Source organism: Dryobates pubescens, chromosome 25 (genome assembly GCF_014839835.1).
Source record: "Dryobates pubescens isolate bDryPub1 chromosome 25, bDryPub1.pri, whole genome shotgun sequence".
In the NCBI taxonomy this organism is placed as follows: Eukaryota; Metazoa; Chordata; class Aves; order Piciformes; family Picidae; genus Dryobates; species Dryobates pubescens.
In genome coordinates this window covers 17,308,922-17,335,950 of record NC_071636.1, presented here as the reverse complement: position 1 = coordinate 17,335,950, position 27,029 = coordinate 17,308,922, and the positions used below count along the sequence as shown (strand labels likewise).

Genomic DNA, 27,029 nt, shown 5'->3' with positions numbered 1-27,029 from the left:
TGGTGACTGCAGCACTGCCCTGGGCAGCCTGTTCCAAGGCTTGAGTACCCTTCCAGTGCTGCCGGGGTGCGACCCTCCGGCGGCACCGCCAGGCTTGGTCCGCACCCGCAGCAGCGTCCCTGGGCCCCGTGCAGGACGGGTGGGAGCACGGCCCCCGAGCTTCGGCAGCACCGGGACTGCAGCAGACACCGGAACCGTGTCCACTCCTGGCGGCGGCGGGCCCAGTGTGAGGGGCCGGGGCCCGGCGGGGCCGGGGGCGGTCTCGGCGCCAAGAGCCAATGGCGACGGCGGCGGCGGGCGGGGCCGGGCGCGGGAAGCGGCGGATCGGGTCGGGCCGGGCCGGGCGGAGTGGGATTGGTGTCGCATCGCACCGGCCGCCCTTTGTTGTGTGGCCGCCGCGGAGCCCGGGACCGGCGGCAGCGGCAGAAATGTCCCAGGAGAAGCTGCTCGGCATGGACGAGGGCGCCCTGCGCAAGCTGGTGAGAGGCTCTGGGGAGAGCGGCGCCGTGCATGCCCGCTGGTGCTGCCTCGGTTCCCCGTGCCCCGACAAGCCGGGAGCCGCGGAGACCGTCCTGGGCACGGGCGGAACGGGCAGCCGGGCTCCGGTCCGGCGGCTGAGCGGTACCGGGGCCCCGTCTGAGGCCCCGCAGGCAGCGGGGATGCTGCTGCGGCGTGCGTTTGGGGGGATCCCGGGCGGAGCTGCTGCGGGGTTTGTCTGGGGGGATCCCCGGCAAGCGGCACCTGGAGGGGCCCGAGCTGGCCTAGGTCGGAGCTTCGGGCACGGGTGATCTGCAACAAAACCTCTGTCGCACCCCAGTGACTCCGGAGCCTCCGGCCCTGCCGCTCTGTCTCTCTGCTCGCCCCTGCGCCCAGGCTGTGCCATCTGTCCCTTGGCTCCATCTCTCTGGGCCGGGGGGGTCCCGCCTGAGGCATTTCCTGCCGCTCGCTCGTTACCTGCTTGCCACTCTCCGGGTGCCAGCTGCCATCCGGCTCGCGCTCTGCTCCCGCGCTGCCCGCGGGCTGGCTCCGTGCCATGCGCTGCTCCCCGGGCTCGGTGCCCGAATGACTGGGCGGCAGCTGCTGGAGCAACGTCCGAGTCGCTTCCCTGCCCGGTTCGTTCCCCTTGGAGTAAGAGCCGGAGCCGAGCCTTGGCCTCGCCGCTACCGGGGCCGGGTGTCGGGCTGGCGGGGGACGTGTCCCAGATGTGGGACTCTGGGTGCCAGGCTCTGACCTGCTCGGCCAGGGCTCTTGTGCCCGGCAGCTGTCCAGCTCTGGGTAGCGCTGCCACCTTTCCTCCAGCCCCAGGGCACTGCAGGATGGTGGCTGGGGTTCGCTGGGTGCCCCGGCGCTGGGATGCTTGCAGCAGGAAGCCGCCGCAGCCGGGAAGGCCTCGTCCGCGGGAACAGGAAAGGGTCGGGGTGCCCGGCAGCGGCGGGAAGCGGGAGCTGTGCCAGGCCATGGGCAGGCATCGGGACGGGGGCTGCGCTGCCCTGCCGGAGCCTCCTGAAGTGCCACCTTCAGCCTGCGCTGGGCGAGGACGGGCAGAGCTCCCCCTTGCTTGTGGGCTTAGAAGCCCAACCGCTCTCCGTGGGATGGCACTAGAGACAACAGGGTCCCGGGAGGTGTGGGTATGGGCAGTCTGGGTTTGCTCCCTGCCCCACCGGTGCGCTAGTGCTGTCCCAGCTGAGGTCTCGGGGCTGAGATGAAACTCACGTGGGTGGGGTGTGGGTCTGGGGAGTTGAATCTTACCCACGCAGCTTTGTCTTTGACCTGCTGGGGCTTTGCATCCCCAGAGCACCCTGCTCGTACTTGAGTCTCCCTGTGCCCGTGTGGCGTGGGCTGGGGAAAGCCTGTTCCGAGCTGACGTGAGGCAGTGCAGGAATTATTTTTCTGGTTAGGTTTTGGCTGCGCTGGGCTGGAAGAGGATTATTAGTCCATATAAGGCAAAACTGCCTCTCCCACCGCTTCCTCCCAGCTCTTCTGCTCTGAACTGTTTCTTCTCCTCCTTTCTTCCAGCGAGTGAGACCTTAGCAGCCGCGTGTGATGTCCCTGGGGTTCCTGGAAGAAGGAGGTTGGGGGCACTGGAGTAGGTCCCTGCAGTCCCTCACTGGGACTGCTGCAGTGCTGGCCGGGCTGGGAGCTGCTGTGGAACCTCTACCCACTGTGTCCCTCTCACAGGCATCCGTGTAGTTCCCTTCCCAGCTGCCTGCTGGGACTCCAGCCCCAGCAAAGCCAGCTGGGATGAACTTGTGGTGCAGCAGCACCAAGAGGTGACCAGGACTTGGAGGAGCTGTGGGGAACAGGGTGGGTGCTGCTGCAGGGTGACCCTTAGCTGGATGTCTGAAAGCTGGGGGTTGTTTGAGTACACAAGGTTGTGCTGAACTCCAGGCTGTTGTCTGCTGACCCTGGGCTGGGAAATGCTTCCCTCTCCTGGCCCCTCCAGGTCTCAGCCTGGTTAATTGGACAGGCAGGATGCAAGTCCCCTTGCAGGCAGGGGCAGGGCAGGCTTGAGCTAGGAAAGTCACATCCAAGAGGTCACCTTCTTGCACCCGGTGGCCTTTGGGAAGGGCTTCAGTGGCCCTGAGGAACATTGCATCCATCACCCAGCTGTCCTCCCTGCTGTCTTCTGCCTGGGAGGCAGCCTCACTGCCTGTTGCTCCTTCCAAAGGTGGCAGTGAAGCTTGTTGGCTGCACGAGGTGCTTGATGTGCCTGGCTCCTGCGCCCAGAGCAGTTTCCCTGTGGCCAGGTTCCAGCCTCCCAAGTGCTCTGAGCTCAGCTGCTTCAGGAGGCCAGAGGGAGGGAGGGAGGGATGGATTCAGGGCTAATTACAGCCTGTGTGAAGGAGCATTGCCGGGCTTGGGCATCATCGGGAAGTAGCCCACGGGTGCCTTGCCAGCACTCTTTTCACAGAGCTGGTCTGAGCGTGTGCCAGGGAGGGGTTTGCTTGTAACCAGCAATTTGCTGCTGGCTAGGCAGGGCCAGCGCAGCTCTGGCACGTGCTGGTTCTTGGGCCTGCCCATGCTGGCAGCGCTGGTTGTGCCCTGCCCACCCTCTGGCTCCAGCTGCGGTTTCCAGCACATTGCCCTTTGCCACTGGTCACAGAGCCTCCAAAGCCACTCATTTTCTCATTCCAGCTGACGTGGGCTTGGGACCAGGCTCTTTATCCTGCCTTGCTGTTGATCTTCCTCCTGTGCCTTCTGGGACTGGGCACAGGTCAGGTCCCAGCTAAAGCCTCCTGGTCAGGGCAGACCTGTCTTGTGCAGCACATGGATGCCAGGTTGTCCTCTGCTCCAAGGGTCCTGTCATGTTTTCCAACACTTCTGGGTTCTGGAGTTGCTGCCCACCCCACACCCCCACTGTTACCCTGACCCAGCTGCCAGAACTGAGCTATCTGGAGATCAGCAAGCAGGGGCCAGAAGGAGGACCTGGGAGACTGCAGACCTGTCAGTCTGCCCTCGGTGCCAGGGAGGGTCATGGAGCAGGTTATCTTGAGTGCCATTGTGAAGCACGTGCAGGGCAACCAGATGAGAAGGCCCAGTCAGCATGAGCTCATGAAGGGCAGGTCCTGCTGGGCAAACCTGATCTCACTCTAGAGCGAGGTGAGCTGCTCAGTGGATGTGGGAAAGGCTGTGGATGTTGTTTACCTTGACTCCAGTGAAGCTTTTGTTACAGTTTCCCACAGCATCCTGCTGTAGAACCTGGCTGCCCATGGTTTTGCTGGGTGGGTGCTTGACTGGAGTGGTGGGGAAATGGAGCTAGGTCCAGCTGGTGGTCAGTCACCAGTGGTGTCCCCCAGGGCTCCTGCTGGGGCCAGTCATGTTTAACATCTTTATCAATTATCTGGGCGAGGGCATCCGGGCGCCCTCAGGCAGTTTGCAGATGGCATTAACCTGGGTGGCAGTGTTGATCTGCTGGAGGGCAGGAGGCTCTGCAGAGGGCTCTGACCAGGCTGGATCCATGGGTCGATGCCAATGGGATGAGGTTTAACAAACCCAAAGGCTGGGTCCAGCACTTGGGGCACAACAACCCCATTGATGCTCCAGGCTGGGGGCAGAAGGGCTGGGAACTGCCCAGCAGCAAAGGGCCTGGGGGTTGACAGCAGCTGAAGATGAACCAGTAGTGCCCAGGTGGCCAAGAAAGCCACCAGCAGCCTGGCCTGGATCAGCAATGGTGTGGGCAGCAGGAGCAGGGCAGTGATGGTGCCCCTGGACTGGGTGCTGGTGAAGCCACACCTCCAATCCTGGAGTCAGTTCTGGGCCCTCACTCAAAGAAGGACATTGAGGGCTGGAGCAGGTCCAGAGAGTTGGAGAAGGGTCTGGAGAACAGGGCTGGGGAGGAGCAGCTGAGGGACCTGGGGGTGTTTGGCTGGAGAAAAGGAGGCTGAGGGGAGACCTCATTGCTCTCTACAGCTCCCTGAGGAGGTTGGAGTGAGGCTGGGGTTGGTCTCTTCTCCCAAGTCACCATCAATAGGATGAGAGGAAATGACATCAAGTTGTGCCAAGGGAGGTTTAGATTGGAGATGAGGAAAAACTTCTTTGTTGCAGGAGCGGTGAGGGATTGACACAAACTGCCCTGGGAGGTGGTGGAGGCCCCATCCCTGGAGGTGTTCCAGAACCCTGTGGCCATGGCACTTGGAGACATGGTTTGGTGGCCATGGTGGTGCTGGGTTGGTGGTGGTTGGACTGGATGCTCTTGGAGGGCTTTTCCAACCCAAACTATTCTGTGATTCTGTGATCTACTGCCAGTAGCTTATCTAGGGACAGAGCAGGGCTGCAGCCTCCCAGCGTGCAGGGAAGAGTTTTTCTGTCCTCAAGGCCTTTCCAGGGCTGCAGGCAGAGCCATGCTTGATGCGGGAGCCTCTGCCTCTTGTTTTGGGTTGTTCCAGGCTCCCTCACTCTCCCAGCCCATTGCTGCCACCCCACAGATGGTGGTGCTGGGCTCCCTGTCAGGCCTGGTGCAGATGGGGACTGGGAGGCTCAGGCTGCTTTCCTCCCCAGCATGCCCCCTGCCTGGCAGCACAGCAGCTCCTGTTCTTCCTGCCCACTGCCTTTCTCTTGCATCAGCAGAGGTGCCAGCTCCAGAGAAGAGCCCAGGGAGCTTCAGGCCTCAGCTCCAGGCTCATGCTGCTGTGGGATGCCATAAGCACCTGCAGTGTGCTGGGAGGTATGGCACTGCCAGCTGGCATGGCGGGGGCCTGCAGAGTGAGAAGCATCACCCCAGCTGCAAGTGGCTCTCCCCAGTGGCAGGAATCCTCAGCACTGGGCTGGCCCAGAGCTGGCTGCCCTGCTGGTCGGTGATGCTCCTGGCTGAAGGACCACAGCTTTGGCCATGGCTGGGCTGCTGTGTGGCACCTCTATGCCCGCTGGCTTCACCAGCATGGAAGTGTACCCTGGTGGTCCCCAGACTGAGCGGGGAGTGCAAAGGAGGATGGCTTGGCTGGAGGCTCTGTGCAGAGAGGTTTGTGCCCCTAGGCTGTGGTTTGGGAACCTCAGCTCTGCTCAGCCCGGGGGTCATACTGCAGTAGAAGCTGGAGGCCTGGTGGATGGGCTGGGGGTGGGCTGGGGGTGGCTCACGGGGCGGCTCACGGGGCTGGAAGGGAGGGGCCTGATGCTCTTGTCCTGCGGCCAGCCGCAGCTGTGAGCATGCCAGGGCTTGGCACTGCCAAGCTGCTCTGGGGCATGGGGATCTATTTTTAACAAGCTCCATGGGAAATGTCCTCCTGGGTTCCCAGTGGTGGGTCAGCCCCCAGGTCCCGCAGCAAGGCAGGGGGAGGGCAGTGGGGCCCTGCCTGGCTTTTCCCTGCAGGTCTGGCTGCCTTCTACCCGCCTTGGGGAGCAACCTGTGCGTGGCCCCCTCAAAACATTGGGGCTGGTGGCAGAGCTAGGGCTCTGCACCTGGTCTGGAAGACGGGAAGCATCTCTGGGTGCCCATGCCAGGTCCTAATGGGTAGCATTGGGTGGGGCGAGAAGCACCCATGAGATGCTCTTGGAGGAGCTGGGGTGGGGGTTCATGGCTGTGCTTCCCCCACAGAGGGTTGGACTTTGATAACTCATGGGTTTGGCTCCAAGAGCCACCTGCCATACCCTAGTGCTGAGTGAGGGTGGAGAGGGCCGCAGTGGGGCTGGCTGGAACCCTTCCTCAGTGAATTACTAGGACCCTCCTAACCAGCACCTCTGGAGGGTGCAGGGGTGGTAGGGGGACAGACTCTCCTGTCCCGCTCACTGCTGCAGGGGCTGACGTGGGTGGGGGGGCTTGTCCTGTGCTGCTGCCATGAGGGGGCAGGGTTGCAGGGATCCAACCCTTGGCGGGGCTACACAGACCACACATGGCCCCATCTCCTCACCCCTTCTATGCCTGGAGCTCATGGTGCCACTGTGGCAGTCCCAACAACCCGCTCCCGGGGGGGGGGCTGTGCCCACCGCCTGCAGGGTCGGGCAGTGCCAGGCAGCGTGTGCCATGCGCGTGGGCACCGCCGGACAGGCAGCCCCATTGTATGCTGCGTGGGCAGCCTGGCCAAGGGTGGCACTGGGGGAGAGCACAGGGGCCAGAGCCAGCGCTGAGCCCTGCCCTGTCCCACCCAGCTGGAGGCGACGGTGGACCTGGCTGAGCGGCGCCAGATCCGCTCGGCCATCAGGGAGCTGCAGCGGCAGGAGCTGGAGTGGGACGAGGAGGCACTGGCGTCCAAGCGGTTCCGAGTGGAGCGCGGCAGCCACCGGCAGGACGACAAAGAGAACTGGCCACGGTGGGTGCAGCGTGGGGCTGGGGGGCTGCCCACCCTCTGCCCGGCCCCCCTGTGGCTTGGGCAGGTTTGGATGGGAGCAGCCCAGGCACTGTGCGGCTTGGCACAGTTCGGGGGCGGGGGCGGAAGGAGTGTGCCCATTGGCCTGAGTTTGCCAGCTGCCCACGAGGGCACTTTGCTCCCCAAGAGCACCCACGGCAGCTCCTGGCTGGCTGCTCTCCCCCTTGTGCAGGTCCCGGCGCCTGGAGGAGGAGCAGCAGATGGCCCTGGCCGCCCTGTCCCGGCAGCTTGAAGCCATCACCGACGTGGAGGAGCTGACCAAGCTGGTGAGCCAGTGGGGCCGGGACGTGCGGGGGGCCGGGGCGTGCGGGGGGCCGCCGCTGTGCCAGGGTAACCCTGCTCTGCTTCCCCGGCAGCTGCGGGCAGCGGGCGAGTACGAGGAGCGCAAACTGATCCGAGCTGCTATCCGCAAGCTGCGGGCGGAAGAGATCGAAGGTGAGGCACTGTCTGTGCCCCGGGGGCAGCTCTCCTGGGGAGCCTGGTGGGCTGTGGGCAGCTGGCTGCTGCCTGAACACCTTCCTGAGTGCCGCCTTTGCCCTCCCCTGCAGCCGCGGCACTGGCTGTGAACGCGCAGAGCAGGCACGGGGTCGGCAGCGAACGCCCCGCTGAGCCCGGGGAGGAGGAGAGCGCCCGCAGGGACGACGCCAGAGCACCAGCCCCGGCTGCCAGGGAGAAGAGCAGCCAGCGGGCCGATACCGAGCTGCCAGCCCCGGCTGGCCACAGGGAGAGCCATGGAGAGGGCACTGCCAAACCCCTGGCCGCAGGCAGCAGTGGAGAGCACGGCCAACAGGACGACACAGAGCCTGGCCGTGAGGAGAGCAGCTACGGGAGTGCTGCAGAGCTGCCCCCTGCCCAGGAGCACAAGGGCTCTGCGGTGAGTGTGGAGGGTGCTGCGGAACAGGCAGGGCCACCAATGATCTCCTGTCCCTTCCCTTGGGCTCCTGTGCCAGCCTGCCTGCGCACAAGTCCATGGGGTAGGTGGAGTTGGGATCTCTGTGGACACACCTGGGCTGTGCCAGCATGCTCCCAGCAGTGGTGGGTTGGGCTGGGGGGCTCAGCTATGGGTGTCTCTAGTCCTCTCCCTGAGGTGTGGGTGCTGTAGCTGAGCTGTCTGCACTCCTCTCCCCAAGCTGGGTGTTCCTGGTAGGAGCTCCAGGACTTGCTTTGGAGTAAGGCTGCTGCCTGCTAGTTGTAGTGAGAGCTGTGGATGGGGGAAGGAGGAGCTGGTGGGCAGGGCTGGAAGGAACAAGGGCAGGCTTGGGGTTTCCTCTGCAGTGGCAATGACATTCCATAGGGCACTGTGGCTCTGCTGGTGGCAGGGGATCCATGCAGACACCATGCCCGCTGTGGGAGGGGGTGGGGAGGAGGTGGGTACCAGCACAGCTGGGCAGGAAGGCATGAGTGCCTGCACCTGCCTCTGCTCAGCCCAGCTTCCCCCTCTGCCTGCCCTGGGGCTGTGGCAAGAAGCTGCAGGAGGGATGTGGCCCTGTGCCACCTTTCAGCAATGCCTGCCTTCCCCATGTGGATGTGCTGGCAGCCTGCCTCTGATCCTGGCTGTGCTGGGACATCTGAGCAGCCAACAGGGTTGTCCCCACTCTCTCTGGCTGATTAGTCCAAACCTGAGGGCATTTCCCTTAAACAGCAGCTGCAGGTGTGCCTGGATTTGGGTCCTGGTTCCTCTGTGCCCCCTCAGGGGTTAGTCCCTTTGGGCCTTCCCCTGTCCTGGAGTCACATCAGCACCTGTGCCCATGCAGTGCTCCTAGAGGCACTGGTACAACCAGGACTGGCACACTGCATGCTGGCTGGTGACAGCAGGACAGCCTGGCCCTGCTCAGGAGGGTGTTAGGGGCACACTGGTAAGCTGTGTGTGGTCCTGCATCCAGGGCATCCCATGGCTCACTGAGCAGAGCTGCTGGTGCCATAGGCAGGGACAGGGGGATACAAAACTGGGTGCTTCCTGCCTCATGGAGCCCCAAGGTGCCTGGGCTGGGGGGCATAAGGGAGCATGGGCACTGGGTAGGGAGGGGCTGTCTCTCCTCCCAGCTTCTAGCTGGACAGTGTCCTAAGGGCAGAGGCCACAGAGGGATGCAAGAGCGAACTCCTTGTTCCAAGCCCTGGTACTTATCAGCCCCAGGAGGCAGCAGGGTGTGGGGATGCTACTTGCCCCCCATCCAGCCTCCTGCAGTGACCCCTGTGCAGAAGGTGGCTTGTCCCTCCCTGGCAGGATGGAAGCAGAGACCTGGGTGGCATAAGAAGAGGCCACAGTGCCTGGCCAGATGAGGGAGCAAGGATGATTCAGGGTGATACAGGCCAACACTGCTCTCCCCAGGCCCATGAGCCAGATGAGATGGTGGAGCAGGAGCATGGCCCAGCTGGGATGCAGGAGTTACACAGACAGCCTACAGGAGACCTTCAGAAACCCAGTACCCAGGGTGAGTCCCCACAAAAGCCCTGTCCAGGAGCATTCCCAGGGCTGGAGCAGCACCAGAGCCAGCTGTGGGCAGGGGTGGGAGGAGGAAGAGGGCAGCGTGGTGTCTGCCAGTGGTGCGGGCAAGGGAGCCAGGTGGCTGGTGGGGCTGTGGGAGCAGGGATGCTCTGCAGGCAGCCACAGGCTTTCCCCACCCAGAGCCTCTTCTTTCTCCCCACAGCCACAGTCTCGGGGACCCTTGTGGTCCTGGAGTTGCAGCCAGCCCCAGAGCTTGGCCCAGAACCTGAAGATGGTGGCAAGGAGCTGGAGCAGGACCAGCCACGCCCCCTGGGCACTGCCCAGCCCAAAGGGCAGAATCAGACAGCCTGGAAAGAAGGCAGCCTGGGCAGCTCTGCCGCTGCCCGGGAGCCCACGGAGGGACAAAGCCACCAGGCTGAGCAGCTGCCCAGTGCTGGTAGCCAGAGCAGCCAGGTACAGAGGCTGGCAGAGGCTGGGGCCCTGCTGCCCCAGGGGCTGGTGGTCCTGTGGATGCAGGCAGTGTGGTGGGGGTGTGTGTGCCCCCCCAGCTGAGTGCTGTGCCCCTTTCTCTCCGTGCAGCTCAGTGTCAGGGTGTGCAGCCAAGTGGTGGGGCCGGCCGGCCGGCGTGGGGAGCTGCCTGTGGGTAAGTGCAGCCCCACAGGGAGGCAGTGCTGGGGCTGTGCTCCCCCCCCAGTGCTGCCCAGGGGGTGCCCCCCGCTGTCCCCCTGCCCTGCAGCACGCGCAGCCAGCAGCGTGGGGAGCAGAGCTGTCCCTGGGGACCTGACTCCAGCCCACAGAGGCTGAGGCAGGAATGTGTGGGCAGGATGTGGCCAGGCCACCCCTAGCCAGGGGCCGTTTGCTGCTCAGCTGTGTGGTGGTGGTGGTGGTTGTCCCGACCCCGGCTGGGTGCCCAGGGAGTGGGGTGCCAGGCTGGCTATTCACCAAGTGCCCCAGCTGCAGGCTGGGCAGCAGGAGGGCCATGAAAGGGAATGGGTGGCGGCAGCAAACCCAGGCCTTTTGCATTCTTTGTCCCAATAAGGCCAGGAGCCCTGCGCCAGCTGGCCCTGACCCCCCTCCGGGGCTGCACTCGCTGGCCCGGCCAGGGCTCAGCACCCTCAGGGTCCTCCCTGCAGTGTTGAGGGATGGCAGCGGTCACCAGCTGTCATTTTTCTGCTGCTGGGGAAAACATCCCTACAGCTGTGCCCTGTGCTGGGGGGGGAGCCCAGAAAGCATCTCTCTGCCCCCCCCAGGGTCAGAGTTCACACTTGAAGCCACCCTTGCAGGTGGAGGTCCCCTCCCTCAAATAGGCACTAGCAGTCTGCTGGCTCTTGGGAAGGCAGAACCCCTGGGGAGATGCTGGAGGGGGTGGGCTGCAGTGTGGCACAGCCCCAGGGCAGAGGGAAACATGCAGGACCCGACCCTCCTTGCCTCACTTTGGGGCTCAAATCTGGGTGCCAGGGAAGGGCCGAGACCCCAGCTTGGACATCACTGATTCTGGCCCCAGGCCAAAGCGCTGCCTGTTCAGTGCCCACCTGCACCCTGGGTGCTTCCTGGGTGGAGGCTGAGCCCCTGGACCCCCTTGCCTTCTCCAGAAGTAGTGCTGGGCTGGCCCTGGTCTGCCAGGGCCTGGTGGATGCAGAGGTGATCCTGATCTTTCAGCGTCCATCCCAGACCCCAGTCTCTGTGGCATGCCTTGGTACTGCAGTGCCAGCTGCCCAGGCTGCAAAAGCAGTCTACAAGTTTGGCACTACCCCCTGGGGGGTGTGGGGTGACAGGGTGGGGGGACCCTGGCGTGTGCTGTGCCAGAGGGGGGGTGGGGGATGGCAACAGCAGCCTGTACCCGTGCTCACCCTGCCTCCCTTGTCCTCTTCCTTGCATCTCTGCCCTGCCACCCGCCAAGTGTCAGTGCTCACCCCAGGGACCCCAGCTCGGCTCGGTACTCACCGCAGGGAGCAGGAGTCCTCCTCCAGCCGGCACCCTGCTGGCTGCACTGGTAAGGTCCCAGCCACAGCTGCCTCTGCTCTCTGCTCTTCGGTGGCAGGAGATCCTCGGTGCAGCCTGGGCAGGCATGGCAGGAGTCCTGTGCTAGTAGCACGCTGCTGGCTGCCCACAGCTGCCTGCCCACCTGCTTTCTTGCCCCCTGTCTGGAATCTGCACAAGCAACCAGGCCTCAGCCAGGAGCAAAGGGGCAAAAGCTCTATGGGGCAGCAGCCAGCCTGGGGGATACAGCATGTGTGGGCAAGAACCTGGAGGCAAGGGGTGGCATCCTGCATCGTGTGGGCACCCTGGGGGTGGGAAGCATGCGTGGTGGGGCACTCCGGGATGGGGAGGCAGCATGCATCATCGAGGGCACCCCCGTGGGCTGCATGTATGCTGGATCCAAAGAGGGACGTGCAGCATGTGTGGCAGAGCCACCCGTGGGTCACTGCAGCCCTGCTGACCCTGCTGACCCTTGTCCCCTACAGAGCCAAGCCCCTCCGCAGCCCCGACGCGGGCGGCCTCGGTGCGGGAGCGCGCCCAGCGCTTTACCCCGGCGGGCCCGGGGCCGGCACTCGGCGCCGCGACGGCAACGGCCGGCCCGGCGGGGGCGGGCGGCTCGGGGGGGCGGGCCGGGGCCGGCCAATGGCAGCGGGAGCCCCGCACGGCCCCGCCGGGCCCCGCTCAAAACGCACGGGGCGGCAGCGGCAGAGGTGCAGAGCAGCGCCCGGCCCCGGTCTGTGCGGGTCCCCGTCCCGGTCCTAGCCCCGGCCCCGATCTCGACGGCATGAAGACCTACTTCACCATCGAGATCAAGGATGGGCGCGTTCAGCCTCTCACACCCCGCGTCGTGGCCGCCCCCGGCCAGCGGGCAGGTGGGCGCCGGGCTGGGGTACCCACGGGAGGGGCGGGATGGGATGGGAGGAGGAGGAGGATGGGCAGCACAGGTGGCGTCCATCGGGAGACCAGTTGGGAACAATGGGCAGAGGACACTCGTTGCACAGATGGGATAGGGAAGCTGGGCACTGCAGGCAACTGGGCACCACAGGGCACGAGTGGTCATCAGGGAGGTGAGGCTGAGAAAGGTGGACAGAAGGGTACCCGCGGGGGAGGCAGCCACCATGGGGGCCATGAGTGCCAGCAAGCAGGCACAGGCAGGGCCACAAGCACTGTGGTACAACAGTGGCATCACAGTGCTCCTGATGGGATGACACGAGTGGTCTGGCAGTGGAGCAAATGGCTGCTGGTGGGCAGCTGGGCACTAACAGGGGCATGGGCAGCAGTGAGCAGGTGGAAAACAGCAGGCAGGTGGGTAGCTGTAGGCCAGACAGGCACTGAGAGGACACAAGAGCGGCAGTGGCATTTGGGTGCTGACAGCTTGGAGGCTGAGCCATGGGCACTGCCAGAAAAGCAGAGGCTGAGGGCAGGAGCATGTCTGGCAGCCCTCTCACCCTTTGGCAGCAGTGTGTAGCCTGCTCAGGGCAGCTCAGTCCTGGAAGGCTTTCTGGAACCTATGGTCTGTCCCCATCCCCACTGCTCTGCCACCGTTGTGCCCAGAGTCCCTGCCCAGCACCCACCTTGTCCTGTCCCCACAGCCCTGCCTCATCCTCTGCCCCATGTTCATGCTCCTTGCCACTGACCTGCTGTTCCTGGGAGGTCCACACTGTCCTGCTGTGTCCCATCCCTGCTGCTGGCTGGCGTCTGGTTCAATGCTGCTCCTTACCCAGCCCTGCCTGGCACACAGATGGAGCCAGCTCAGGATGGTCCTGCAGCCACCCCCTCATGCCAGGGGGCCTTGGCTCCAGATAAAGCACTGTAGAAAATACCTTTCCCTGGGGAGGAATAGGAGGAAAGAAAGCCAGAGTGGTGAGGGGGAGCTTGGCTTCTGTGTCCCCTGGCTGCCCCAGAGGCTTCCCCCTGAGCCCAGAGATAAGTGCCCACCACAAAGGCAGGCTACATGCAGCGGGCAGGCAGCCCAGACAGAGCCACCTGCCAGGCAAAAGGCTGAGCTGAGCTTAGGGACAAACCCCTTGTGCCTTTTGCTACCCTTGCAGAGGTGACCCTGGGGCTGCGGAACACCCCCATCCGCATCACCACAGTCCCCAGCGGTGCCCCCACTGTCTGCACCATCAGCAGCATCAGCACCAATGTCACCAAGGTGAGTGTCCAGAAGGGCTGGTACCATGCAGCTGTGTCCCATTTGGGCACAGTTTGGGAGGGCTCCTGGATGTGGAGTTGGGAGTGTTGGCTGGGGTGGGCAGGTTGGTGCTGGCAGGAGCTCTGGCAGATGTCTGGATGAGTTTTTCTCTCCGGGGTCTGTGCCCTGACGCACAGCCCTGGCAGCTCCATGAGACCCCTGCACCCTGGGCTGTGCCCTCTGCATGCAGATGCTTGCAGGGTTGGGGTAGGGATAGGTTCAGGAAGCCTTTTATTTGTCTCCTATTTTAAACACCCTTTAGGGTGGCAGAAACTCGGGGGGGGTGGAACTCATTGTTTTCCCTCCTGGCAATGGAGCACACCTGTGCCACTGGAGAGCCTGCTGGGGGGAGGGGGTGGAAGTTCCTGAGGGTCCCTGACCCAATCTGGAGTTACAAGATGAAGTTTTGCCTCCTCCTGCTTTGTAATCCTGAGCTGGCAGCAGAGCAGCAGCCCATGGACTGGGATTAATTCTTGGATACAACTGGGAAAAAAAACAAAAAAAAAATCCTTTTGCTGTGTTTTGAGGGGAGAGTGGGGTGCAGCCCCCTCCCCCCCCTCAGGTGCTGGAGGTGGCTGGGCTGGGTGTGCCTAGGGAGCAGCCCCCGTGCCTGCAGCCCTTGAAGTGCTTTTATCTGCTCCTGGCCATCTAGGGTAATGTGAGGCGCTGTGCACGCAGCCTTGGCAGCAGCTGGGATGTCAAGTGTGGTGCTGCCTCTCTGGAGGCCCTGCATGTGCCCAGCTCACCCCACTGCCTCTGCAGGCATGGCACTGGCCCCGGCCGAGGTGCTGTTCATGGATGATAGAGTGGTTTGGGGTAGAAAAGACCTTAAAGGTCATCCAGTTCCAACCCCCTTGCCATGGGCTCACTCCAACCTTGGCTCTGCCCTCACCAGGGTGAAGCTGGCAGTGCCCAGCAGCCAGCAGGCTCTGCTGCCCGTGGGCAGAGGGGGCACTTCCTGGCGCTAATGCGCTTGGGCAGGCTTGGCTTGAGCACCCTGTCGGCTCTCATTAAGGTATTAGTGGCACTGCCCGGTAAGGGGGGGAGGGGGGGATTGGGACCCATCAGCTGCCTGGCTGGAGACACAGCCTCCAGGTGTGCTCCTGGGGGGCAGGCGAGAAGGAGGAGGTGGCAGCGGTGCTGGCAGCCCTGCCAGGTAGGGCTGGGTTGGAGGGAGCAGAGGGGTGCAGCAGCAGGTCCTCTCACTGGCAGAGTGCTGTCCGTGCCCCTTGGGTACGGACCTGCTCCCCTTGGGGCATTCAGCAGGCAGCGTGGGAGAATGGATGGAGGCCCCCCAACAAATCATGGCTGGTGGCTGCCTCAGCCTGGGGGTGGAGATGGCATAGCATTGGGGGTGACGTCGGCCAGAGGAGGGAGGGCACTCGAGCACAAGGGTGTGAGGGTGGGCCCTGGCCTGGAGCAGGGCAGTAGTCTGGGGCAGATCCCCTATGAGGCCCCAACTGCTGTGCCCCATCAGCCCTCCCGGCCCAGCCTGGCATCAAGGGCACTGGGAGCCACCCAGGGCTCGAGGCTGCCCCTCACTGAGCCACCTGGTTCTGGAGCTAGAAATGCTGCCAGTTGTTGGTGCCTTGCCTCAGCACCCCTGTACGGGACCCCTGGCCACCGCGCCAAGAATAGCCCAGCAGGCGCGGAGCCGAGCCGGGCCGGGCCGGCCTCCAGCCGGGGGTGGTGCCCCCGACGCCCCTATAAAGGACAGAGGACAGCTGAGCAGGGCTCGCCGCAGCCATGCCGGGGGTCGGCATGGAGGGTCTGGTGCAGGCCGGGGCGGCCGAGCTGGCCGAGCTGCGGCGGGAGCTGGGAGCTTTTCGGGGGGTGGTGGAAGGGCAGCTGGAGCAGGCGTTGCGGCTGGTGGAGCCCCTGGCACGGACGCTCCAGGCGCTGGAAGAGGAGCACCTGGAGCTGCGGGCAGAGCTGGCGTGCCTGGGCCGCCGCCTCGACCTGTTGGTGCCGCAGCTAGCGCCGCAGGAGTGCCCCGGGGAGGACCTCAGCACCCTCTTTCTGGAAGCACAGGACCCTTGCGCCCACTTTAAGGGCACGGAGGAGCCCGGCGGCCCCATGGCCCACCCGCCCGCTTTCTCCAGCACTCGCCAGCAATCGACCCTGCAGCTCTCCCGGAGCAACAGCGCCGTGAGCGCAGGCAGCCCTGCCCCGCGGCAGCCCCCGGAGGCGGGCGGGCAGGAGGGGAGCACTGCACCACAGGGCTCCCAGCGACCCCAAGGATGTCAGGAGCCGAAACAAAGACCCTGGCACGAGGTGGGACTGTGGGCATGGCGTAGAGGGGCGACGCAGTGGCGCTGGGGTCTACCACCGTTCGGGCTGGCTGCTGTCGGGGGCGGGGGGCGAGTGGGAGATCAGCGCCTGCCTGCTCCGCATTGCCGGCGTGCCGGAGGCTGCTCGCAGCTGTCCTGCCCCCGCCTGCCCCCAGCAGCGGCGGGGCACAGGTGGTGGCACGGATGCATGCGGCCAGCGTTACCTCCTGTGCTATGGACCGGGTGCCAGGCTGGGGTGGCAGGGCGCAGGCTGGGGCCAGGTGTGCGGCGGGGCTGTGCTTCGGCCCCGGGCTGGCACCTCCCTGCTGCCTCCCTGCTGCCTCCCTGCCCTATTCCGGGCCTGGCCTGCTGCCTGCCGCGCATTGCTGGGGGGTCGTGCTGAAAGGGACTTGGTGTTCTGGTCGTGCTCCGGCTGCAGGGGCCGAGCTGGCCTGGGTCCCGCGCTGGGATGCGGGGGAAGCTCTTGGATCTCCTGCGCAAGCTCTTCCCTCCGCTAAGTCCCTTAATGCCCTAGCAATCGATCCTGCTGCTGATGGCACGCACTGGCTGTGCTAGTACCTTGCCCATGCTGCTGGGCACCAGGTACTGCCCAACCTGGGAGCACCTGGGCAGCCCCTACCTGCTGAAATGTCCTGGCAGGCTGTGGTGATGAGGGTGGAGAACGTTTGGGGGCATTCTGGCAGCCACACTCTGAGTGGGTCCAGAGGCTACCACGCCCTCCTGGGGCAGGGGTGCTGCGGTGGAGGAGGCTGTGCTCTCCTCCCTGCTTGGGTCGCCGCAGATGCCTGCAGCCTCCCACAGGCTGTGAGCTCTTGCATCGCATGTGGCACATCATCTTCAGCGGCCCTGGCACTGGGCAAAACTCAGGGCAATGTGGGGCTTGATGCCTGAGCAGTGTGGGGGTGTGGGAAAGCCAGGATGGCTGAGCTGGGCTGGTGGGGGTTCATCTGCACAGTGCTTTCTCTGTAGATGGAGCCAGAGGTGGTGGTGGAGCAGCACCAGGTGCCAAGGCTAGAGCCAGAGATGCCCAATGGCATGGAGAAGGTCCAGGCAAGGGAGCTGGAGAGAAGGAACAAGCTGAACATCGAGGAGCTGAACAGGATTGAGGATGAAGATGTTCTGGATAAGATGGTACCTCCTCTACTGCTGGGCTTGTGGGGAAGGGTGAGGGGCACCCCAAGGTGGTGGTAGAGGGATGATGCCTACCTGGGTTTCCTGCAGCTGGATCAGACGACGGAGTTTGAGGAGCGGCGCCTGATCCGAAATGCCATGCGAGAGCTGCGCCAGCGCAAGCGAGGTACTGGCCCTGGCACTATGGGTGAAGTTGGCAGGGTGCTGGAGTGGGGCTGGCCAGCTGTGGTGGAGCAGGAGGCACTTGGCAGGTCTTCTGCTGCACCCCTGGCTGTGCTAGGCCGAGGACGTCATCCACCCCACAAAGCAGTTCTGGCCTGGCAGCAGCCAGCAGGACCCCCATGTGTGGCAAGGACCATGGCTGCTGTACCCATCCCCAGCTGCTGATGCCATCTCCCTCCTGTGCTCGCAGACCAGCGGGAGAAGGAGCGGGACCAGCGGCTGCAGGAGATGAGGAGCCAGGCTGTGGTGGGCAGGACCGGCACTGCCACCGAGACCACCACCACGCAGAGCTCCCAGTCTGCCGACGGCTCAGCACACAGCACCATCACCAAGACCGAGCGCCTCGTGCAGTCCAGTACGAGCTGGCTTGGGGGTGCCCAGGCCTCGCTTGCCCAGCAGAGGTGGCATGCTTGCCCCCTGGGAGGCTGGGCACTGTTTCCTGGGGCTGTGCCATTGCAGCTCCTCTTGGCTGCTCTTGCTCCTTTTCCTGGCTCTGGCTCCTCTCTGCTGGGCACAGGAGAGGGGGTCAGGGCTGAGGTTTGCTGTGTCTCCTGTGGCTTAGCCCAGAGCTTGTCTGGGGATCTTTAAGGGATTTGCTCTGGTGATTTCCTATCCAGCTCTGCCATTGAGGTGGCAGGAGCCTTGTGTGGACACTAAGCCTGTCTCCTGTCCTCAAACTTCTCCAGTCCTGGGGAGGCTGAGGGATGCTCCAGCTCCCTGCTGCTTCTGCACTGGCCTCTGCTCAGCCTGGGGGGCACATGCCATCTGTTCCCTCCTCTGCCTGCCCTGCCCATGGTTCTGCCTGCCCTACCTGTGGCTTTGCCTTCTGGGGCTTCTTCCTGTTGCACTATGTGGCTGAAAGGGGGCTTGGCAGCAGTGAGCATTGGTGAATGCCACTGCCTCCTGGTACCAGCTGATTCCCCTGTCTCATTGCCTTGCCCTCTGCAGGTGATGGCACCAAGACCTCCCGTACCACAACCATGGAGTCAAGCTATGTGAAGAGATCAGACAGTAAGAGCTTTGTACTACCTTTTCCCCACAGCATCCTCTGGGTCTAACCCCAGGGGCATTGCTGCTGCCCAGCCATTGCTGCCTGTGGCAGAAGCACAGCCCCCAGCCTGCCTGGTGCCATTTCCCTTGGCTCCTGCCCAAGGTCTCTCTCTTTTTCTCTCTGCAGCTGGCAACAGCACCTTTGTTCAAACCAAGTCGTCCTACAGTTCCTCTTCCAAGAAGACAGGCAGGTGAGTGGGGGGTGCCTCCCCTGGGCCAGCCCCAAACAGTCCCTGTCAGCCATCTGCTTTCATAAACCCTCTCTGTGTAGCTTGTGGGGATGTCTCCAAAGCCTCCTGGTCCTTGGGGCACACTTTCTGTCTCTGGTGGTCCCCACGTGTGCCTCCATGGGCACATAGATGTGTCTGCCAGCAGGGAACCTCAAGCCACTCCTCTTCTGCCCCAGCAGTACAGAAGTCTCCAAAGTGTGGTGCCTGGTGATGGGCTGAGGCCACCTTGTGCCCTTCCCTGGGCTGCCTGCAGGCCCTCTTAGGTTTGTCTGTGTCTCCCCCAGTATCTTTGACCGTGAGGATGAGAGTGCCTCCAGGCAGAGCAGCCTGGCTGCCCTGGAGCGCCGCCAGGCCGAGAAGAAGAAGGAGCTGATGAAAGCTCAGAGCCTCCCCAAGACATCAGCTTCCCAGGCTCGCAAGGCCATGATGGAGAAGCTGCAGAAAGAGGGTGGAAGGTGAGGCTGGGCTGGGGGCAGGATAGCTGCAGGGGGGTGTGTGTGACATATTTTAACATCTCCCCTCCTCTCCCCTGCCACCACAGCTCTCCCGGCCCTGCAGCGGCGCGCGGCGCGGTGCAGCGCTCCTCCAGCTGTGGCGTGCCCAATGCCAACAGCATCAAGCAGATGTTGCTGGACTGGTGCAGAGCCAAGACCCGGGGCTACGAGGTGAGTGCCACCCTCCTCTCCCCGTGCTGTGCCCTAGGGGCTGGTGGCTCAGGCCCTGCTGACTCTCTGTCCCCCGGCAGCACGTGGACATCCAGAACTTCTCGTCCAGCTGGAGCGATGGCATGGCCTTCTGTGCCCTGGTTCACAACTTCTTCCCTGACGCCTTCGACTACAGCCAGCTGTCACCCCAGAACCGCCGACACAACTTCGAGGTGGCCTTCTCCTCCGCAGAGTATGTAGCTCCCCTGCCCTCCAGTGGGCTCCGTGGCAGCTCTCCTGCTTGCTGCCAAGGGGTGGTGGTGCTGGAGGTGGGTGCCTGGTGGCATCGCTCCTCCCCGCCTGATGCAGAGGCCACAGCGCCAGGGGAAAAGTGGAGGCTGTGTGGATGCAGCCAGCGCGGCCCAGTGTTGATGTGGTGAGGGGAGGTGTGAGGGGCTGGGCTTCCTGGGTGGCAGAGCAGCTGAAAGGCAGGGCAGCAGCCCCTCAAGCACACCCAGCCACAGGCAGTGTGTCCTATGCTGGGGTGCCAGGCGTGGGATGGCAGCCCCTGGGGAGCTGAGGGCAGAGTTTGTCCATGCCAGGTGCCTCCTGTCACAGTCCATAGGGGCTCAAACACCATCGCAGCTTCTCCAGTCTTTTCCCTTCCCCTTTTGCTTCTGGTTTTCCTGGGTGCTGAGAGATGGGAGTGCATCCAGCTGAAGGGCTGGCAGCCAGCCCCTCTCTCCTTCCTTCTGTCTCTCTTCCACCCACTCCTACTCCCAGCCAGCAGCCTGCCCAGAGGCAGGGCCAGGCCGGTGGGAGTCCCACTCAGAGTGGTGGCTTGAGCTGGGAGCTCGCAGGAGCTCCCCGGGTGCCGTGGTGCTGTTTGGTGGAGCAAGAAGTGGGCCACGTGCCTGGCTCTTGGCACTCCTCTTAATGGACTTTTTGCCTTAATTGGGGAACCGGTGCGTGGACTTGAGAGAGCCATCGATCTCTCGGGCCTGGAAGCCAGGTGGCCTCTCGTCCTTCCTCCTCCAGCTCTTGTGAGCATCCTCTCCCGAGCTTCCTGCACCAGGGCTGTGCCATGCGGTTCCAAGCAGAGCTGGGCAGGAGGGCTGGGCTCGCCCCCACCATCCTCCCGGCAGCTCTATATCAGGGCTCTATAGAGTGCCGCTCTGCTCTGGAACCAGCTCCCCGAGCACCTGGCACCAGAACACCTCACTCCTCCTCCTCCTCTTCCATCTGTCCTTCCCTCTGGACCTCACGCCTCTCCACGCCACTCACCTGCTCTCCCCTCTCCCTTGCTTGTGCCCCCCGCGCTCCCCAAACCTCACTGAATGGCCTCGGTGCGGTGGTGCCTGGAGCCTCCCCGTCCCTGCATCACGCTCCCCACCCTCTCTCCCCCAGAGCATGCGAGAGCAGAGCAGCATCTGCCCGGCAGGGCGGGGAGGGGTGGGAACTGCATTGATCTGTGTCTCTTTGTTTTCTTTCTTCCTCCCCTCCCCCAACTGGGCTGTGGTCACTGGCTTGCCCCTCTCTCTCCCTGCCCCCAGGAAGCACGCAGACTGTCCGCAGTTGCTGGACGTGGAGGACATGGTCCGGATGCGCGAGCCGGATTGGAAGTGTGTGTACACATACATTCAGGAATTCTATCGCTGCCTGGTCCAGAAGGGGCTGGTAAAAACCAAAAAGTCGTAGCCCATTTTCACCCCCCCAGGAGCGATGGTGAGAACCTTCCCCTCCAAATAATCTGCCCGCACCCCGCTGCCTGGCTGCTTGCCCCGGGGAGCAGCCGCCACGGCTAGGGAAGAGGCTGGGGGATGCCAGTGGGTGCCGCGGGCAGCGGCGGCTGGAGGGGCCGAGCTGCGGCCAGGACGGGGATAGAGGCAGCCAGGTGGCCTCTGAACCCACAGTATAACAGCTGCGGGGCTTTGTTGGGAGAGGGGGAGGCCGTGTCAGCCCAGGGGGCTGTCGGTTCTGCAGCCACAGGGAGAGGGCAGCAGCAGGAGCTGAGCCGCAGCTGCTCTTCCCTCCCTGTGGGCTGAGCTAGATGCAGGATTAGGTGCTGGGGTCCCGCTCCGGGTTGCCGTGTGGCAGAGTGAGCCCCAGCAGTGCTGGTGGGTGCAGGTGAACCCCCCCAGCAATGCCCCAGTGCTGCTGCTGCTTGCGCCTTCTTCACCCCCACCCCCGCCCGGGGTGTGCAGGAGCTGCTGACCCCAGCTAGAAGGGGAGGCTGCAGCCCCTGCGGTGGAAGCCAGGCGTGGGCATGGGGGCCCTGCCCACGAGGTGCTGCTTGCTCATATATGGGCAAGAGTGGGGAGCCTGGAAAGTGTGACTCAAGGCTTGGGTCCTGCCTCGTCTTGCAGTGTTTGTGCCTGTCTTCAGGGGCATCCCAGCTGGCACTGGAGCTGCTGCTCCCCCAGGCTCCAGGCACCAGCAGCACACCGGCGCCCAAACAATGGCTTTATAAGGGCAGAGTTGCTCTCCTTGCACTGCTCTTGCTTTGCCGTCAGACCTGGAGCCAGAGGTAGCAGTGAAAGAGCCTCTGGAGGTCGGGCTGGGATCTTCCTAAGGCCCTGAGCGTGGCCCACCCCCACCGCAGGGTGGCTGAATCCAGGATGTGGGCTTGGAGCCCATCGCCTGCAGCACAGCAGAAGCTTCCTGTGAGAGTTGGGACAGGGGCTGGGAGCAGGGTAACAGCAGACCTCTTGAGCTGGGGAGGCTCTCTCCTCTCCTTGGCCCTGGTGTTTCCCAGGGGGCTGGCACCAGCTGGTGGTCCCTTCGCAGCTGTGCTGGGCTATGCTGTGCTGGGGGTGCTGAGGTGTGCAGCAAGGTTACTGCAGCCTGGGTAGGTGAGAGGACTCAGGGGAGTGTTGTGTGGCAGCTTGGGGTTCAGATGTTCTTTGTGCTCAGAGCTGTCCAGTGCCCCTTGTCACTGGGGTAGAACCCCTGCCCAAGGGTGGTCCCAGTGCCAGAGCAGCTGGGCCAGCCATGCAGTGAGGGCTGCCAGCCTGCAGCCCTTGTTGTGCCTGGGCACTCATGGTTATGTTGGACATTATCAACAGCAGCCTGGGGTACTCAGCACTCTGTCCTCTGGTGAGTGCTGGCATCTACCACACTGCCTGACAAAGGCGCAGGGACCTGGGTAGGGCTTCTGCACCTGCTCACCAGCCCCCAGCAGAAAGGTGAGAGGATGGAAGTGGCCTCTGCTCCTCTGAGGATGGAAGTGGCCTCTGTTCCTCCATGCCCTGCTCACTGGTGCAGTGACACCATACAGTGAGCACCAGCCATACTGCAGCCCCTGCAAGCTGATTCTGCCATGGCTGCCCAAGTGCCCTCCGCTGGGGAAGAGGCATGGCACCTGTAGCCCAGGGAGCTGTTTGGGTGCTGCTGGCAGGGTGAGAGCTGGTCTGCTTCCCCTTTGGTAGGGTGGCAGAAGCTAGGGTGAAGACAGCGATGTAGCCATGGCTGCTCTACCAGCATCCCTCCAAGCTTGGCAGCTGCTGGAGCAGGGCCCTACACAGACCCCAGGCTGGGAGGTCATAGGCACAGGCCAGTCCTGAGCTAGTTGAAACTAGGCAGTGCCCACCCCTCCAGTTGTGCTGTGCCTGAGGCTGGCACCTCCTCTGGGCTCCAGTCCAGGACAGGTGTAGGAACTATGTTGGCAGAGCTTAGGGGAAGGCAGGAGAGCAGGGCCAGAGCCTGCAGCAGAAATAAGGAGCAGTGTGTGATGAGGACCCCCCCACACACACACACGTCTGCCTGGAGCAGCTGGTGGAGTTGGGGGGCAGGGGAGACACAGCACAGATATGTGGCCAGGCACGTAGGTCTTGCCCCACAATGCACTGGCATCAGCTGCAGGAGGAGCTGGGTGCACATAGCCTGAGCAGGGGCTGACTGCCAGCACCAAAAGCTGGGGCAGAGAGCACCAGTGTGGCAGGGGCTGCAGGCAGGCAGTCCCATTTGCAGGTATCTTGTGCCCTTTCCCAGTGCCAGGAGTAGCAGGGACCGTCGGTACTATGGGGGCAGGCAGAAACCGAACCGGGGCTGAGGGCACTAGTGCCCAACACCAGCAAGCCCTGGGTGGCATGGGGTCCCCCCAGGTCTCAGCCCCTGGGGCGGGGCAGCCCAGGCAGGGGCGGTGCTGATGGCTTCATCTCTGCAGGATGCTGGCGGACTGCGTTCCCCTGGTGGAGGTAGAGGATATGATGATCATGGGGAAGAAGCCGGATGCCAAGTGTGTCTTCACCTACGTGCAGTCCCTCTACAACCACCTGCGGCGCCACGAGCTGCGCATGAGGCAGAAGGAGTGCTAGGAGCCTGCACTGCTGCCCCCTGCCCTCGGGGCTGCTGGCAGCCAGGGGAGCTGCCTGCCCCAGGAAGGGCCGGGGGGCACATGGGACTGGGAATGAAATGGGGTTCTGCCACCGGGGCAACTCCATGCCTCTACCACCCTGGCTCTCCCTCTGCCCCAGCCAGCTGTAGGCAGGCACTGCTCAGGACGCTCCCCCAGCTTGGCTTTGCCTGCCCTGCTTCCCTCTGTTAAGTTATTTGTTCTCCAGGAGTTCTCTGGCCCCAAGGGCAGAACCTGGGGGGAGGGATTGGACACACCTGTGCCCTCAGGCCTGGGACTGGTATGGCTTGGTGGTGAAGCAGGGTTGTTCAGCCCAGCCTGGGCCACAAGTGGTTGGCCCCCTGCAAGGAAGCCCTTCTGCCCACCTTGGTGCCACCTCCCTGGGGAGAGTTCCACAGCCCCCTACCGACACCCTGCTTCCTACCACACACGTGCACCCTGTAAGTGGGCTGTGGAGATGGCAGGGAGACAGGGGGAAGTAGGGGGCACAAGGAAGGGCTGGGATAGCAGCCCCTGCTCTCCTGCCAGCTCAGGGCACCCCGTGCTCCACACCACTCACCCCTCCAGCACTGTCCGTATGCCTGCACTGCCACCTACCAACACCAGCCAGACAATAAAGGTTTATTCTACAGGGTCATGCCTCGGCTCCTGCTCCTTGGCCACACTGCTGCTCCCACTACAGTGGATGCCACAGTGCCCAGAGGCTGCTGGCAGTCCTGGCTGCAGCCCCACTGCTCACCTGGGCAGGGGGAGATGCACTGCAGGTGCTGCTTCTGCTCAAGGAAGATGCTCAGAGCCAAGGGGCACCATCAATGCCCTACCCTGACCACAGGTGGTTGTTTCACTGCCCCCACCAGGGAGGAGACCCCAGGCTGTGCAAAACCAGGTCTGCAGATACCACAGCTGCATTCTGATGCTTTTCCCAGCCAAGAGCCAGGGATCCCTGCTGGGAGAGCACAGCCTCTGGGCTTTGGCTCTGCACTTTGGGACCCTCTCCTGGCTCACATCCACTCCCCTGTGCCCCACCAGAGCAGCTCATCCTGAGCTGTGGTGCCTCACCTCCATCATGCCAGGGAGAGAGTGGCACAGGAAGAGCATGGTTGGTGTGTGGGACATTTGTTGGCTCACCAGTGGTGGCTGTGAACCTGCCACCCCTTCCCTCCTCTGGGACACTCTGGTCCTGCCAGTGCTCTGCACAGAGCAGTGCAGGATGTGCCCCACTGAACCCTCCCTGGAAGGATGATGCAGTGCAGCTGATCCTGTGCAAAGGCTTTACTGGGGAGTTGGTATGAGACAACCCTGCTAAGCTGTGAAGCCATCCCCTCCCTGGGAGCAGCTCTCCTACCTCCTGGACTTAGCACATCTACTCTCAGCACCTTGGGCTTTCTGCTGAGTGCTTCATCCTGTCCCATGCAGGTAGGGAGCTGCCACCCAGCACTGGGATTCAGCCACACCTCGAAGCATGGCAAGGGAGCACAAGGAGCCCTGCTCCTCTCAGCCAGCCAGGGAGGCTGGGCTGCAGGGGAGGGAGGGCCATGACAGGCACACAGGACCCCTGGAATGTCCACAACGCCTGGGAAGCCCCTGCTCAAGGCTTGAGGTGCTCAAAGCATCTTTGGAGCAGAGGCTACATGGCACTGAGCAACAGCTGAGGGGGCACCTTTGCCACCTGGCAGCACTGTGCCCAGCTGCTCCCTCACCTTTATCCCAGGTGCTGGGTACTGGCTGCAGCACCCCTTGCTACAGGTCGGGGTGTTCTTCCTTCTCCTGTTCAGGTGGGGTCCTGCTGTCAGCGCCAGGGGCTGGGGCAGACAGGAGGGTAGGCAGAGGCCTGGCAGGGGCAAACTGGAACTCCTCAGGCACAGGGGCGTCGGGCGCCTCCTTGCGGTAGAAGCCCAGCTCCTGCACCAGCTGATTGATCTCGTCCCGGGTCATGTCGCTCAGGGGGATTCTCTGCACACAGACAGGGATTGCAGCCTGGCACCCAGTGGGGCACTGACTCCCCCAGGTCCTGCTGTGCTGCCCACTCACCTCCAGCTCCTCGTATCGGTAGCTGAGGAGCACAAGCTCGGGGTCAGCACCGGGCAGGTGTTTCAACTCCAGGTTATGGCTGGGTGATGGGCTAAGGGCCGAACAGTACTGGGTAGGCCCATGCAGCCCTCCTGTCCCATCCTGTTCTCTGTCACATCCCACTCCCTCCCACTGCAACACATCTCATCCCCTGTCCCATCTCCCCCTCCACCATACCCCATTCTGTCCTGTCCTCTTGTCCTCCATCTCATCCTATTCCATCAATCCTTCAACCATCCTGTCTTATACCCCCCATCCTCCATCCCCTCCTATCCCTCATCCTGTCTCACTGTCCACCACTGCATTCACTCCAGTCCTCCATCCCACATAGTCCTGCCTTGTCCTGTCCCATCCTCTATCCCTGTCCTATTCTGCCCCCATCCACCCCCATCCCATCCTACCCTACTCCCACACCCCATCCCATATCCCATCATGTCCCAGACTATATCCAATTCCATCTCATCCTGCACCATCCCGTATGCCGTCCTGCCCTCATACTGTCCTGTCCCCTATCCCGTCCCACTCCCATCCCAATCCATTTCCTGTCCCCTCCGCATCCCGTCCTGTCCTCTGTTCCATCCCATCCCGCCGACATCCCATCCCTTCCCGCCCCTATCCCGTCCTATCCCCCCTCGTCCCGCCCCCATCCCATCCCATCCCACCACACGTCCCGTCCGACTCCCGTCCCATCCCATCTCCCAAGCTCAGCATGCAGTCCGGCAGGGTGCGGCGCCACTCGGGGCAGGGGCCGCGGCGGGTACTAGAGGGGGATGTCCTGGGTGACGAAAGCCTTCACCTGAGGGCAACAGCGGACGGCACGGCTCAGCGGCGGCCCCGGCCCCGGCCCCGGCCGGCCCCCGCCCCCACCCACGACACCTACCTCCCTCAGGCGGTTCAGCCGTCACCCGCCGCAGGTCTGCAGGGAAGAGACACTCCGTCAGCGCGCCGCGTCCCCGTGGGCTCCGCGACCCCCGCCCCTCCTGACCCGCGCTCACCTCCACCTTGCCCCGGGCCAGGCCCCGCAGCTCGGCTCGGCGGCGGGAGGGTTCCGGGTCGCTCCCCGCCGCCAGCAGCGGCGCCGCCAGCAGCAGCAGCAGGAGCGGCGCCACCCGAGGCATCCCGCAGCCGCCACCGCCGCGCGTCCTGCTGCCGCCGCCACGTCACGGCCTCGCGCGGGGGGGGAGGGGAGGAGAGGGGTGGCGCGGGGAACACCTCCCCGCCACGGCCACGCGCATACACAGCGCGCAAGCAGCCCCAGTGTGAGTAGACGGATCACGCTAACGCACAGGATGATGGCAATGTGCTTTATTCTGGCGCCAGGGAACAGAGGACTAGTGTCCAAAGCACTGTTCCACTGAGCCAACAATTTTAAGCAGCATTTATACAGTTTTGGATACAACTTCTTATCATACAAATTTTCATTCTCAGCAGTAACCTTGAAGATCATGGGATAAGTATCTTCAAAACACATTCCACAGCATTACATGAAATTCTACAGATACTCGTTGCTAAGCACAATTCTTATCTGGCATTAGGAGTTGCCATGTCTTACAATATTGCTACATAAAGACCACAGTACGTACAAAGTACTGCAAAGTTCAGTGCAGATTGATGTAT

The 27,029-nt window shown here is 63.5% G+C and overlaps 2 protein-coding genes across 2 annotated transcripts; one reads left to right on the top strand and one right to left on the bottom strand.

Annotated features, from left to right (window-relative positions):
- The first annotated feature begins 341 nt into the window (after positions 1–341).
- SMTN (smoothelin) lies at positions 342–23,977 on the top strand. The gene is made up of 21 exons (XM_054172862.1): positions 342–479; positions 6,583–6,743; positions 6,973–7,066; positions 7,157–7,235; positions 7,349–7,674; positions 9,130–9,232; positions 9,826–9,889; positions 10,839–11,239; positions 11,712–12,098; positions 13,278–13,381; positions 15,149–15,694; positions 16,681–16,842; positions 16,933–17,008; positions 17,255–17,419; positions 18,013–18,075; positions 18,242–18,305; positions 18,629–18,799; positions 18,886–19,009; positions 19,090–19,241; positions 20,542–20,610; positions 23,154–23,977. The coding sequence occupies exons 1-21, from the start codon at positions 429–431 to the stop codon at positions 23,302–23,304; spliced, it is 3,513 nt and encodes a 1,170-aa protein (XP_054028837.1). The 5' UTR covers positions 342–428; the 3' UTR covers positions 23,305–23,977.
- Positions 23,978–24,618: 641 nt separating this feature from the next.
- On the bottom strand, positions 24,619–26,530 carry SELENOM (selenoprotein M). Its single transcript, XM_054172861.1, has 5 exons — positions 26,408–26,530; positions 26,293–26,328; positions 26,174–26,208; positions 25,374–25,452; positions 24,619–25,295 (listed from the first exon to the last, which is right to left on the bottom strand). Exons 1-5 carry the CDS (start codon positions 26,528–26,530, stop codon positions 25,083–25,085), a joined length of 486 nt encoding a protein of 161 aa, XP_054028836.1. The 3' UTR covers positions 24,619–25,082.
- Between the last annotated feature and the right edge of the window lie 499 nt (positions 26,531–27,029).